This window comes from Anomalospiza imberbis, chromosome 1 (assembly GCF_031753505.1).
Source record: "Anomalospiza imberbis isolate Cuckoo-Finch-1a 21T00152 chromosome 1, ASM3175350v1, whole genome shotgun sequence".
Classification (NCBI taxonomy): Eukaryota; Metazoa; Chordata; class Aves; order Passeriformes; family Viduidae; genus Anomalospiza; species Anomalospiza imberbis.
The window spans coordinates 128,224,530-128,239,848 of NC_089681.1; the positions used below are offsets into that span (position 1 = coordinate 128,224,530).

At 44.9% G+C, this 15,319-nt stretch overlaps 2 protein-coding genes across 2 annotated transcripts in view; both read right to left on the reverse strand.

Moving 5' to 3' along the window:
• Positions 1-9,805, reverse strand: part of LOC137486008 (probable acyl-CoA dehydrogenase 6) — a 74,903-nt gene extending 65,098 nt beyond the window's left edge. Inside the window, exon 1 of the mRNA XM_068210860.1 lies at positions 9,646-9,805. Coding sequence (XP_068066961.1) covers positions 9,646-9,768 — 123 coding nt within the window. The 5' untranslated portion in view covers positions 9,769-9,805. The remainder of the gene's footprint in view (positions 1-9,645) is intronic.
• Positions 9,806-9,908: 103 nt separating this feature from the next.
• On the reverse strand, positions 9,909-13,525 carry LOC137486029 (guanine nucleotide-binding protein G(I)/G(S)/G(O) subunit gamma-11). Its single transcript, XM_068210907.1, has 2 exons — positions 13,203-13,525; positions 9,909-10,351 (listed from the first exon to the last, which is right to left on the reverse strand). Exons 1-2 carry the CDS (start codon positions 13,296-13,298, stop codon positions 10,226-10,228), a joined length of 222 nt encoding a protein of 73 aa, XP_068067008.1. The 5' UTR covers positions 13,299-13,525; the 3' UTR covers positions 9,909-10,225.
• Between the last annotated feature and the right edge of the window lie 1,794 nt (positions 13,526-15,319).

Genomic DNA, 15,319 nt, shown 5'->3' on the forward strand with positions numbered 1-15,319 from the left:
GTAGCCTACATACAAAGCTACCTTTGAAGTTAAGAACATTCTGAATGACTAAGCCATGATTTCTGCAGGTTTGCTCCTGTGTATTTGAGTAAAACTCAAATTGCTTAACAGAACTGACTTATTACCAGCTGAGATTTGAGTAAAACAAGACCTTCCTTGCATGACACAACAATTAAACCCCCAATGACAACCTCATTGCACAAACCATAACTTGTATATGTCTTTAAAGAATTTTTTTTTTTTTAAATCACAGTCCAGATACTGATAGCCACAGTCTCTTCTTAGCTATTGGACCATTCACTATGGTTTTGCAGGAACAGCTTCCCTTGTACAACCTCATAAAAACATAAGCCAAATTCCTGAAGAAGTACAGTACTCCTCAACTGGCTGGTGCTTCAGCACTGATTACTGGGTATTGTCATCCCTTCTTAAAAATCTAATAGAGACAAGGAGGGGTATTTTTAAAGGGTCAAGCCAGCAGTGACTGAATGATCACAAAATTAAACATTTGCTTAAAACCTTGCTGAAGACAGGTCAAATAATGCTTTGTGCTTACCCATCTGATTTGTCCCTTCCCTTGGCTTTAGCTATTTCCTCACATTTGTGCCCCCAGAAAAATATTTTACACTTGAACTGCAGGCAAATATTATGTAGGCACCTTAAATTAAACCCTAAAGTACCCATGCAGTGTTCGGCAATTATACAGAAGCAAGCTTTCAGCAGTATGTGAGCAGCTGGTCTGCTTATTTATATATGCTTTATCATGAGAAACATAGAAATCATGGATGCCAGCATTTAGACTTCCATCACCAGGATACCAACTATAACAAGATCTAAAACCTCTAGCAGTAGAAATATTTAGCACTGCTTACTACAGATGTCATCTGACAGATACTCCCAGCCACAAAAGAAAACTTTCCACCTGATCTAGCTTGCCAAATCTCAATGTCATTTGCCATGTAATGTTGATTAAGGAGCCATATAACTTTCCCACCTGCTGAAGTACCAGTATACCACAACAAAAACTGTTACTTTTTGTTGTGGTATACTGGGCACAGTAAGTCTTATGTACGGAACTGGTGTTTTTCTCAGGCTACTTTTCCAAACACTAAAGATGCAAACTTAAAGGACTAGACTCTGGAGGCAGCCTTGGTTTAGCCTGCATCCCAGCATGAGCTCAGGCTGCTCTCTGGGAAGCCTCCAAAAAATGGCCTCAGGGCTGTTATCAGCTGTGAATTATTAAAAACACTCTGAATACTTGCCCAGTCGGAAATGGATCAAGCCAATAAAGCTACTTCATGTTGAATGATGGTAAGAAAAATAAGTGTTTTCATTAGAAACTATCTTGACAAAGTTTTGTAAAAACAGCACCTGTAGCTTCCTGCCTAGGACTGGGGAAATGCCATGGCAGGGTTGGAGAGGGGACAGAGACATAAATTCAGATTTTTTTAGAAACAGGCAATTTTAATTTTTCTTCAGAAAAGAGCAATGAAAATATTCTCCCAAATCACTGCCATAGTTTCGACTATTTTCCACTGAAACTTAGTATATTATTTAAATGAGAAAAGAAACAAAAATATATTAGGCTGATACTCAGTATTTTGTGCTGATAATGTATCAGCAACTACCTAGAAACATTAGCAATTGCCATTTAATTCTGCATTCTAAAATAAATGCATTCTACAACAGCAGAACCTGTACTTGAATTAATTTAGGTACGAAAAGTATGTACAGATGTCCTTTATAACAATTAAAGATTACTTTTCTTTATTCACCAGGATGTTTACCTTCTATCATGCAGTTCAGAAATTAAAGACCACACCAGTTCCACACAATACCTCTTTTAAGTACCCCTTGTAAGACTACACAGTGTAAAGTTTCAGCACACTATTAGCAAGATGATGAATTTTAAAATAATAAACTGAATTCTTTAAAAATTATATATTTTTTTACTACAGCTTCCTGTGAGTTATACCTCAGCTGAGATTAGACTAAATTACTAGAGAAGAAAAAATGTCTAAGAAAAAGGTATTTTTTATTAAGAAGATTAAATGGAGTCTGTGGAGCCAGGATTAGATTAGATGTTAGGAAGAAATTCTTTACTCAGAGGGTGGTAAAACACTGGAATATATTGCCCAGAGAAGTTGTGGATGTCTTGTCCCTGGAAGTGCTCAAGGTCAGGTTGAAACGGGCCTTGAGAAACCTAATCTAGTGACCAGCATCCCTGCTCATGGCCAGGGGGCTGCAAATAGATGATATTTAAGGTCCAATCCAATCCAAACCATTCTATGATTCTATGATTTTATGACATAACTTCCATATTATGTTAGAAACAGCATTTTTTTCTCTTTAAATCAAGTTACAGCAACTGAACTTAGCTCTATTAATATAATAAGCAAAGATGACACAGATAATAGGATCTTTAATATAAAAAGCAAATAAATAAACAACAAACCCCTAATGACAGCTCTTGAGCAGTTATACCTAGACGTTAACGCAACAATGACTTGAACAAGAGGTAATAGACCAGAGATTCCTTTGGTTTCTACATCAGCAATAAATAAAGCAAATAATTAACAGCCTTCAAAACAACATTTGTCCTTCAGTTTTAATCAAAACCACAAGGAGCAATGACTGCACAGTGAGACAACTCAGCATTGTAGCAACACCATGTTGAGGTCAAGGTAGTACTTCAGGACGATGCAAGGCAAAGCTGAGGTGGGCAATCCCATGGGCCACACATTGGTGCTACCAAACCTGGACACCAAAACCCACCCCAGGGGTGCAAGACAGCCAGGACCCCACTGGCAAGCTCCTGACTGGCCACATGTGCAGCCTGTGTAGATCTTCTCAGGTGGTCCCCAGGAGGACCTAGGGAAGGCTTTCCATGATGATATGGATTGAACTGAAAAAGTTCCATTTAAAAGTAGACATCCATTTCATGACCCTGTGAAAAACATGTGGAAGAAAAAAGTCCTAAGTCCAAAGAGCAGCTGCCCACTTCCCACATGTCGATCTCCATCTTGGTTCCCCCAAGGCATGAATGTCAAGCACACCTGAATGAGTTTTTCAGAATATATTATTCATTTCTTCTCACTCCTGGACTTGGAGGTCACAGCCCTCCTTGACTCTCTCAAGACTCTTCCAAAGCCCTAAATAAAGTTTGATGGACAATCCTTTGCCAGTAATATTCTTCAGAAAGGTAGCGAAAGGCCCTAGTGAAGGAGACTGAGGTGTGGAAACACATTCAGGACAGAACTAGTGAGAATATAGGTGTGTGAGAGAAGCAGGTCAGCTCCTTGTAGCTGCTCCCTACTAGAGAGGCTGTGGAGAGACTGAGCTTCTGTCATGGCAGCTCACTGATGAGCATGTCTAGGGCACGGAGTAGGCAAATCCATGTCCTGCTGTCCCTCCTGCATTTATGAAGTCCCTCCAGTACTGGCAGGATCGATGGCAGTGCTGTGCTTCCAACCCCATGACACAGGCAAGGAGACCCTAGAAGAAGCTAGGAGCTGCCCACGTGCCTGGATCACCCAGCAGGGTGGTGGAGAGCCTGACCTGACAGGCTCGGTGCCCCAGCAGAAGAAGCAATCATTCAGTCTGTGATGACAATGGGTGCAGAAGCAGAGGCAGTATGTGACTTAAACACCACAACAGGCTAAAAATAACCCCATTAAACAACTATTACTTAACCACACAGCAGCCAGAAAATGTTCTCTGCAGTGCTAACCTTGCCTGCTCATACAAAGTTATTTAATGCATTTTCTTCTGGCAAGCAAAATCCATTATTACAAGCTTGCCTGTGGTCTGCAGTAACCTAGAGAGTGAAGCTGCAGCCTACTGCTTCCTCTTTCAGGATGCACCACCAGTACAGGGCAAAGGTCTTCAGGAAGTTTTGCAGGGCAGTTTTCTGGGGATTGTTTTCTTTGTGGGTGGGGTTTTTTGGGGGTTGTTTAGGATTTTTTTATTGGTTTTGGGGGTTTTCTCATACTAATTGAAACAAGGGGGATAGCCCTAACTCGTCCTATAAAAACATACATTATTATAAGTTAGGAGCTCACCTAGGAGAACTATGTAAAATATAACTCACTGCTATGCAAGAGGTCATGTCAAGATAGCAGATGTTCCAGATGCTGCCAAAACCCTTCTCTGCTTCACAGACAAGTCTCCTCTTGCCCACAATATAGAAGATTTGGCATTTGGATAAAATATGCATCTCTTACTCAATATTCCCAGCTAGCTACCCAGCCAAATATACCCTGTGACACACCTGGGCAACTGATCAGCTACAAGAATTGTCAATGAAAAATTTTCCCTATTTGCATATGGGATTTGAGGCTGGGCCTCAATGATGATATGGAAACTTTTGTACCCTGAGCTGTCATCAGACTGTTTCTGGAAACAAGCCAAGAAAACATTTTCCATGATGATATGGGGTTGAACTGAAAAAGATCAGTTTAACAGTAGACATCCATTTTGTGACCCTGTGAAAAACGTGGCAGAAAAAAAGTCCAAGAAGTAAAATATTCTGATAATTAAAATAAAGAACAAAAATGAAATAATTTTGACTGAAGTTTTTCAAACATTTGATTTCCCCAGCTTTTCATACATGTCATATGTAGAAGCCAATGATTCTACTTGGTGCCTGCAGGACAAGGTGTACCCCACACAAAGAAAAAAACCTGCTGGATGAAGAGGACACTTCAAGCCAGCTGGAATGTATCACTGAGAAGAAAAAAAAAGTGGGTTTCTCTAATGCTGTTGCACATAGCTCTGGCCAGAAGTGACCTTCCAGAGAAGCTTCCAACGGATTTTACCAATATTGAGTAGGCTTATATAAGGAAAAAAACCAGAAAATTTTCCTAATAGCTGGAAAAATAAGGCTTAAATGGGAAATACATGCAGTTAAAACTGATTAATCAGAGCACAACAATTCCTTTTCATACCTTCAATTAAGCTGTGCCATAGGCAACAAAGTAATCTGCAATCTGCTACTGCACTGGGTACCAAAGACTGCAGTGATCACCAAATACAGAAACAAACAGTTACTAAATGCAATTTTCCCTTTCTGAGAGAAAAAAAAATAGTGGAGGGAAAAACCCTATAAAATGTAAGAATTGGCAGTTTCTCATTGTGTAATAAGGCATACCTGTCCTCATGTATTTTTACAAAATCTGATTTTCCATGGAAAGAAAGCATGCACTTTATAAGTATGTGTGTGCCTGGTCTATTCATTTGTCAGTATCTAGACATGCTTCTGTTTAAATCATTGTGTTTCTTCCTTTTCACTGCAACACAGTTCCTTGCAACAAACCTAATAGATAAAGCAAGGCTGATTACTCAGAAATTTGAATACTGATTATCTTTTGGTCCCATACATTTGGCTACAGTTTTTATTTTGGGAAACCACAAAATTCAAACCCTGAATCAACTACAAAGTTTTTGCCAGCACCTACTGAAATCTTAAAATGCTACAAGTTCACCAGGGAGTGCAGAAGAACCTTCTGCCCTCCACCCTATGTAGCTGCTGGCTGCCTCATTGCTGAAGCAGAGAGGGCACACATCATCACCATACTAAGAAAATGAAAGGTTCAGCCCACCACCCTGGAGCTGAGCCCTGCTCAACCATTTCCTGAGGAATGAGAGGCTACAAGGCAGCTCCAGCTGGGAAGGAACACACATGATCCCAGCCAACACCTTCTCCCTCCTTATGTCATTTTTCCAAAGACAGTTGCAAAGACTAATCCCTCCGGTGCAGACCTCAGTGTCTTGGCAGTCCCTGCTCACTCACAAATACAACAACTTCAACTGCCCTACCCAAGAGTATGGCAGAAAAGGGAGGATCCCAAAATTTGTGAGAATGCGAGTGCTGACGGCACAGCTACTCCTAGGATCTGAGGGCAGATGCTTTTAAACAGGGTAGAACTACAAGACCAAAAATGTGTACTGTGCCAATCTAGGCACTGATCTGGAACAAGCCTGTTGGATGACAGGGAGCTCTGGCCACTGGAATAGTATCCAGGCTACTTGTATCGAGTTATGAAAGATACAGGACTGAGCAAGTGACCATCTTTTCTTACTCCTGCAAATCATACTTTCAACACAGAGATGCTCATGAGATAGAGCGTAATGTCCACCAGAGGCTGGCATGTTGGGGTTTGAGTCCTCCTTCTGACTCTGGGTTACATCCCTGGAGAAACAAAACAAGTTCTCTCAATGCAGCCCACACTATCACACCTGAACTGTCAGACAAAACCTGTATCAACCCCAGTTTTTTGCTCAGTCATAAAATGCTTATTAAGACACAATTTTAGTTGTCATAAATGCATAACTGTATTGCCTAATCAAATGTGGCAATGATAAAGAAATATAATAGCTAGATTTGAGACATAAAAATATCCACTAGGCATAGTTCTATTAAAAACTGTTCACTGAGAAGTCTAACTAGACACAGTGGCAATTTGTTCTAACATTGATATGAGGGAGGAAGAAAAAATCCAGTGTTAGGACACAACAACTCAATCTCAATGTCAGCTCTACTCTGACACAAAGTAACAAATAGGAGCGCTGATTACAAAATTGCCTTAATTGCACTTTTGCTACACACTGAAGCATTTGTACAGAAAGTGACATTTTTCCTATTATGAGAAAAAGCTTTTTACAGAGCTTGCTTAAATAAACTGAACATCTTTTTTTTTTTCCTGTCCTGTTCTCCCACACTGATTTGAAAGCACTTCTTGGTAGGGCGCTAGTAGTATTTTTTGATGGAAAATGTATAGAAATTTTACCAGAAAGTTAATGTCAATATTAAATTCAGATTCTACATGTTCTAATATGAAGATACATTAACTTCTGCAAAAATATATAGATATATATTAATAAACAGAAAATCATTACATATAAGCCAAGTGTGGTAAACGATATAGTAGTGTCCTTTGGTAGAGTCTCATTGTCATGGGGAAAATTCATGCAACTCTAGCAAAATATATGTCAAATTTCACCATTTCCCAAAGTTTCTTACTACTAATGCCAGGGAAAAAGACAAATAGGCAGCCCATATACATTCTATATGTATATGAATATTGTTAGACATGCATACATGGAATAAGTTAAACCTTTTTTCTTCCAACCAGGTATACTAATTACTGAAGCAAGCTGTAGGATATCAGTGTACTGCAAGCATTGTTCAACAAGTTCAGGAAAAGTTAAGTTTTCAATTTCCAAGAGGAAGGGTGGTGACCTACAAAGTTGTAAAGGAAACCACTCACAGGATTATTTCAATACCCTTGCTAAAAACAGCCCCTGGAATTAGAAGAGTCTCTTCCTCATCCTGCTCAGAACAATTGAGACATTATCGATCATTTAAAGCATGCTACAAAATTAAAAAAATAAAATTAATGCAAACAAACAAAAAACCTAGTTCTCACTCATGGAATTGCACTGCTCATTTTTCTGATTTCTCTGGTACTTGCATCTGGATTTAGCTACTGGAAAGGGTGCCCCAGAATATATAACAGGTATACTTAAAATGTGCTGCAGATACTGAATGGTCATTCTCTCCCAAAGACTTTGGGGACACTTTTCAATTTATCCAAAAGTCACTGGGGAAAGGCTTAACTTAAGACAAAACAAACACTGATTGCCAGAAGTTTTGTGTGAACAACATCAGACTGGATTTGACACAGTGATTTTTCTTTTTTTCCAATATGATCAGAGCAAATCTAAAATAAGCTCTATATGAGCAGTTTTTTAAATGGAGGACAATGAAAAAAGCAGGTTTATATTCCCTACTGTGATTTATTTTACAATATATTATCATAGGGCTTTATGTGATAAATGTAGCATCACCTTCCCTCTTAGCCCATGATGTAATTATCTGCATTGAACCCAGCAAGGTAGAGCATACTGTTATCTGCACTTCAGTAGGCATGGCAGGCATAAAAAAACAAGAGAGAGGAATGTTTTATTTAAAAAAAAGCATTGTGTCACACAGCAGAGCAGCAAACACTGCACTAGCAGACACTAATACAGCTACTTCCCCTGTCCTCAATAAATACATAGCTGCAAATACTTGAGATACAAAACAGTGTGTGCCTTAACCTACCCAGGACAGAGAAGAGAGACTTGAAATCACCTGCTTCTTTGTCATGGATGGCAGGAGATCACCTCTTTCACAAGGTCTGGCATTGTCCTCTGCATTTCAGGACACTAATTTTTTATTAATGCAGTTGTTGTCCCTGGGCATCTAATGAGGAGCAGCGTGGAGGGAACAGGTTCATTGAGCAGATAGCTCTGCAGATACACATATATATGAAGGCTCTCTCCAGATAGATACAGCACAAATTTGACACAATGGTATTAGCTACAGAATTCTACACTCTTAATCCAGGTGAAGGAGAAGGATTCATTTCCAGCTTCTGGTTCTTTCTGTATCATCTTATTTCTGCTTTGCAAAGAGTCCAGGAATGTAGAGTAATGAAACTAATTTACTAAGAAAGTGTCAGATCATGCATCTCTTTTCCTTCTTGCTCGGGTTTCTTTTTTATAAGACAGAAGATACATCCCCTTCTCCCAAAATTCAGTGATAACAGACCTCAGTGATAGAAAAATCTGATTAATTACACTGGGTTTGGGATATTTTAACACTGGAAGTGTGAAAGTTTAAAATAATTAAATTTAAGATAAATATCACTTCATTCAGAAGTAATTCCACTATCTTTTGTCCACAGTGGACTGGAGGAGAGATGAAATTTGGAAATAATTAAATTTATTCAGGGAAATACAAGATTCTGCAAGTAACTTTTGAAAAGCACTCATAGGACAGCCTAGCTCCAAACTCACATGAAAGTACCTGGCAATCCAGAGCATACTGTTTTTAAAAAAACTACAGCAGAGCACTGCATGACCAGCTAGAATTTGGAAACTTGTCTACAATTTGAGACTAATCCTTACATTCCCTTCTCCTGAACCCATTGTATGTTTGCTCTTATGTGGTGACCACAATAATGGTGTCTGACCCTTGCAGCAGGTACTGAACTCCAGCACTTTTCTCAGCAGTTCATAGGTTAAAGGTGGATGTCTCTTTCCCACTGGTGCTCGGCCTCGCAGCGGGCACCACACCGGGGCTCCCGACAGCCGAACCGGCTGATTCTCTGCCTTTGGCAGGTGCCCTGAACAGTACCGCGGAGATCTGCAGGTGACACTGACCTCGCTGACGGGAATACACAAACTGCCAGCACAACTGTTACTTGCAGGTTGCAATTTGCCATTCAATTTACACGCTGTGTTACCAGAAGCGCCCCGTTTCCTCTTGATTTATGATTATTTTTGCAGGAGGCTCCCACTGTGTGTCCATCGTGCGCCTCTAGAACAGGGACAGTGCCCGGTGGGCTCTGCTCTGCAGGACCGAGCCCCCGCTCCGCCCAGGGCAGCACACACCGGGCAGGGCTCTGCCACCCGGCGGGTCACACGCAGGCAGGGAACACACGGTTCCGTTTCTGGCCTTGCCAGAAGGGAGTTTACTTATTTAAGCACACCCCGATCCGTCCTGTCGGCTCGCTGCCCTTGCCCTGGTTCGCTCCCCCACTCGGGGCGGCGCGGCCGGGTGTCCCGCGGTCCCGCCGCTCCCCGGTCCCCGCTCGGTACCTTCCGGAGGGCCTCCCGCAAGTCGCGGTGCTGCGGGGTGTCCCCGGCGCGCCGCGGCCCCGAGCTGCGGCCGCGCAGCGCCGAGCCCAGGCGCGCCCAGCGCCCGCCGCCCCGCAGCGCCATGGCCGCCGCCGGTCCCGCTGCCGGGCGAAGGCCGGGGCAGCCGCCGTGCCCCGGCAGCCGGACCGGGCAGCCCGGCAGCCCCCGCCCCGCCCCGTCCCTCCTCCCGCTCCTCTCGCCCCTGCAGCAAGTCACGGCAGCTCTCGGGTTACGGGCAGGTTTCTTTAATGCCAGCGAACAGCCAGGAAGCGACCGACAAGCGGGTGGCGAGCGGGCCCCGCGTGGCGACACGGGCCGGCCACGGCGGGGAGCGGGGCACAGCCGGCCCTGCCCAGCGCCCGGCGCGGGGCTCGGCAGCTTTCGCGTGGGTTTCTGTATTTTTCTAAGGGCAAGTAGAAAATAAAAAGAAATCCGCTCCTGTGCTCGTTCGACACGGACCGGCGGCGGTGGGGACACGCTAGTTACTCCCTAGGTTACGGGAGGAATGTCTGCTCCAGGGGCAGGCGCGGGGTTCCTTCTCCTAAGCGATGACACAGCCTCCCTTCTCCTTGAAGGGGTTCTTGTCCTCGGGAACCCCCTTCACCAGCGGGTCCTCTCCCGACCGCTCCTCGATGTAGTTCTTGATCTCTTCGGAGCACTTGGACACCTCGAGGGAAGGGACAGAAGAGTGGCTGCGTTACGGTCGTGGGAAATGTTCATTAGAGGAGAAAACCCGTGAATTTACATTCTCCCTCATGCCCTTCCCACCAAGCATAAAATAGCTGGCCAAAGAACACTAAGCACGTGAATACTCAGTTTCCTTCCTCTCTTTCCACAGCCTGATATTGACAGAATATGTGAGTGTCTCTGAGAATGTAAACGCCACTCCGAACAGCTGTCGCTGCATAGTTAAACTTGTGCTCGTCATTAGCCAATCTAGTTTTATTAAGCTGTGGATCACATTCTCCCTTAGCACCAGCATGACTTATGGTCAATAATTTCAGGGTCAGTAACTTTCAATTCAGTTTCAAAGTATTTATGGCTTTATGTGTTTTTCACAAACAAAATACTCAGCAATGATTTTTCAGTAGTAATACCAATTCTTACTTTGCAGTCCTGCTATAGCAATGATGCACCTTGAATGAGAGTCTAACTAGGAAAGACAATTTATTTACTGGTTACCTGGGGTTATTTCAAACAATGGTTAATAAAAGAGCCTATTGTGTAATGAGACCATAACACTTCCAATAGCATTCATACCAAACTAGCGCTGATGTAGATAAGCTTGCACAGAACCCACCTATGAAGAAGAAGCGTGTTTAGTTTCTGTTCACTGACACAGAAGCACATGCAGCACATGTGGTAGCGGTGTCTGTGGAGTCTGAGAGTGCACAAGTGAACGTCTGGGGCTCCTGAGCTTCCTTGTGCACACACATCTCTTGCTCCCTGTGTCAGCAGAAACTGTCCCTAGATGCCCAAATACCTGACATGCCTGAGGACACGCTCCTGCTCTGTCCCCATCTCCTCCCTTCCTACCCGCAGGCCCTGCAGTGGTACAGCTGTGCAGAGTCAGCAGCAGGAATCAGCTGCTGGCCAGGCCACTAGATGATTAGTATTTCTAATTTAAGGCCCCTTGCCTCTTCTGTTAATTATATTTTATTTCAAAGGTAAAACTACAACAAGAGAAACAATGAATTCACTTGCTGTATCACAAACGACAGAGCATGGCCTGTGCAAAATTAAGCTTTAAGCCATCAGAAAGAACAGAGTTAATTCCCAATTAAACAGTGCATAAAATAAGATCTAGCTGCCTTAGAGCAAAGAAGAAGCTGGATGTACAAATCCCATTACATGTGTCTTGTTCTTCCGTGCCTTGCAAACTTTGTTCATTCAAATTGGAGCACCCAACACCATAGTAAAGTTGCGTGCCAAAGTATAAAAAGGACCAGGGTTTGTTTTACTTCAGTCAGCACTGCCAGGATCACTTTCACTTATAAGAAAGAAAAAAAAGCCTGCTTAAATACACATTTAGAAATTTTTATTCATTCCAAAGGCCAATTCCTTTTTATTTCATAAAGTTGTTAGTGGGGGGTCAAGAAAATTTTGGCTTACGTTTTTATTTTGGTACCAACAGTAATGTTGTTTCTGCATTTCCCAATTCCTGTAACACCCATACAGGTACCAGGGGACTGTGGCAACTACAACACCGATTTCATTCTCACAGGGAAACTTCTGTCACAATGCACTGGTAAAATTAAGTATACTTCACTACAGGAAAAATGAAAAATAGCCATTTTCCTAAAGTGATCAGGGTTTTGGCTTATTCAAAAAATGTAGACAAGTATTTAAAATTATTATTATTTCCAAACCTTTATATCCTGCAGAGTGTATTTCAGTTGTCTAAGAATCATCTCTGAGAGATGATACAGGCATCAGCACTAGTCGGATGTTGAGCCCTCAATACTGCTGGAGCTTTAGACTATACTATAACATCTACAATCACTGATACCTAACTCACAGCTAAAATACAACTCTGGCATTCTTATTTTCTGGGCTAAAACATAGACCTTCAATGTAATCAACATGACTAATGTTACCAATTTCCACATACAAATGTATTATTGGTCCTAACTTGAAGGGTTTATTTACGTGTAATTTGCCTCCACTGGTGTGCAGAATTAAAAAAAAATATTAGTTTCGTCGTGGAGCAAGATCAGTTCTTGACATCTTTCGTCTATGGAAAATGTACAAAACCATAAACCTTTAAGGGGAAAATACTCGTGGGAAGGAACAATCAGTGTAAATATCTAAATGTCTGTGGAACAAGGCTGGATGGGTCACGGCTCGGCACGGGCGGTGCTTTGGCTCCTGGCCTCCCGCCCGGGCATGGCACAGCACGAGAAGCGGGGCGGGGGCGCGGGCGGCCGAGAGCCGGCTGCGGGCCAAGGCAGGGTGTAGTGCCGCGACAGGACTCCCCTGGCTTCCAGGGGAGGACCACCCCTCCCTTAGCACCAGCATGTTCCAGTGCGTTCTGCATACAGAAGAGGGGAACAGAGCGCGACGTGCTCCTCCCTCGCCTGGCAAGGCGGTCTTGTGCCGGCCTCGGGCGCCAGGGAGTCACGGGGAGGGGAAGTTAAGGGGTGCCAAATCCACGGGGAACAGCCGCGGCGGGCAGGCTCCTGCCAGCCCCTCGGGGCGCTTTATCCCAGGGATGGTGCGCTCCTTCCCCCGGGCTCCGCGGGCACCCCGGGAAGGACCGGCGCTCCTACGCGGTGTTGACGGTGCTGTGCCAACAGCGCCGTTCCCGGCCCCTGACCCAAAGAAGTGGCAGGACCCGTCGGTGCAAACCGCGGCCGTCCCAAAACAGCCGGGGCTCTACAGACGGGCGGCTCGCACAGCCCCGCCGCCCCTGCCGCGCCCGGCCCCGCCGCCCGGGGAGGAACGGGCTTGCTCCCCGCTCCACACCCGGCGCCGCCGCCCGCCGGGCAGCTCCGGGCCCCTTCTCCGCGCCCGCTCACCGGCTGCCTTTCCAGCTTCACTTCTTTCCGGAGCTGCTCCACTTCCATTTTCAGTTTGTCCTTCTCGCTCAGGTCCTCGATGTTGATGGCTGGCATCGTCTACACTACCGAAGCGCGCAGGGAGTGAGGACAAAAGGTTACGTCTGGGCTGCGAGGCCGCCGGGCCCGGAGCCCCCGGGCGGTGGCGGGGCTGTGGGACGGCCGCCCCCGGCCCGCCCCCGGGCTCACTCACACGCTGCCGTCCGAGTTGCCCCGCTGCTCGGCGGCGGCCGCTTCCTCTTCGGTGCGCCTGCACCCCTTCCCCGCGCCGCTCTGGCCTTTAAACTTGCGCGCTAATCCTCCCTAACGGGATTAGAGCCCGGCCCGGCCCCGCTGCCGGGGCGTTGACACGGACCCTGCCAGCACAGGGAGGTTCGGCCGTCCCAGCAGGAGCCGGGAGCTGGAAGACCCTCCTGTGCTGACCTCCCTGGCCTCACCCTCTACAACTCCACTGAGGGGCAAGAGCAGCGAGGTCGGCTGGGGCTTTTGGCCCAGCAGTGAGATCTTTCTCCCCACCACCTTCTCCTCATGCACCTCCCGGCCATAGAAATGACTCATGCTCTGTGCCACCAGCATCCTCGGGCTCTGTGTTCTTCTGCCCAGCTGCTAAGGCAGAAGCAGGTGGTGTGCATGGCTACATTCCTCAATACTTGTGCTTTACAACTACAGATGAACTGGACTAAGGTAAAGAAGGGAAGAAACCCGATATAAAGTGCCTCGACAGGTGGCCAGCCCATCAGTGGCAGACAGCGCAGCTTTTCGGTAGGTATGTCTGCAAAGCTAAATTGCAACACTGCATAAGAGGGTTATTGTGCCTGGCTTGCACAAGGGTGTCTGAACACACGGAGTTATGACAGGTGTTGAGGTGGAGTACTCAACATAAGGGAAGGGATGCATTCAGAAGATGAAAGGAGTTAGGAAATTCTTCTCCTGTGGTTGCATATGGTTTTGAGGTCTAGATCCCAAATAGGTTTCTAAGTGTTTAGAGACCAAGTGGTCCCTCCATGCATGTTTGTACAGCACCGAGCATCTCTCATCCTAGCATCTGCTTTCCTACAATAGCAATGGAAGCACAATTCAGGACCCCTGAGACTGAACATAGCTACAGGCCATTAAAATGGGCTTGCAGTCCTTCTGTTATCTGCCACTTCAAAGATCTCTATAAGCAGTTTGCCCTCCCTCTTTTCTCTTCTGTTTTTTCCATTAAACACACTTCTTTCTCCTCCTCTCCCTACTTACCAGATGTAAGCAGCTGTCAGCAGCATGTAAGATTTACATCTTCTCCAGCACTGCTCCTATAGTGCCCTTGGTGTTTGTATTCGTTTAACTTCAGCCAGTTCACTAAAATCAGTTTCTCTTCCTCTCCCTATGGCCACTATCTTCCCCTCCCCAGCTGGTGGTACACACTCTCCACACCCCCATAACCTACACTGACAGCTGCATTCCCAAACTCCACCAGCTGCTGGTCGTGGGCCAGTCTAAACAGGTGGAAGGAGCTGGCTGGCCAGCGTCTCAGAACAGCCTGGGCTGTTGGTGGGAGCAGAAACATTGTGGTGTGGAGAGGCAGAGAGCATGTGATGTGGTGGTCGCAGGTGTAGGGTGCAGGAGTGAGCTGAAGGTGGGCTCTGGCACACCACTGAGACGGTTGGGGTGGGAAGAATTTGGTACCCAGAGCTCTGTAATGGAAAGCTTTCACTGACCTGTCTGCTGACAAGACTAGCTCTGCAGATGGCAGTCAGTAATGGACTTTCTATCACTCACCGTGTTAACTTTTACTGTAGTTCATATATTTTTACAGATATTTACCTGATCTAAGTTAAAGCAAAGGAGAAGCTGAATACCAGCATTGATGGATAGGTGGCTTTAAATCAGACTTTGATTTCTATGTGTCTGTGCACAGCGGAAATGGAAAATATTGAAAATGGTGTTTGCATTACAGCATTCACTTTCCTGCTATTGTTTTAAGTGGTATTTAAATGTCTTTCTTTGCAATTCCAAAAAATGTGATGAAAACTAAAGGACATCAGTCTACGACAACATATTAAAGACATCATATTAAAACCACTTTAGTTTCCCAA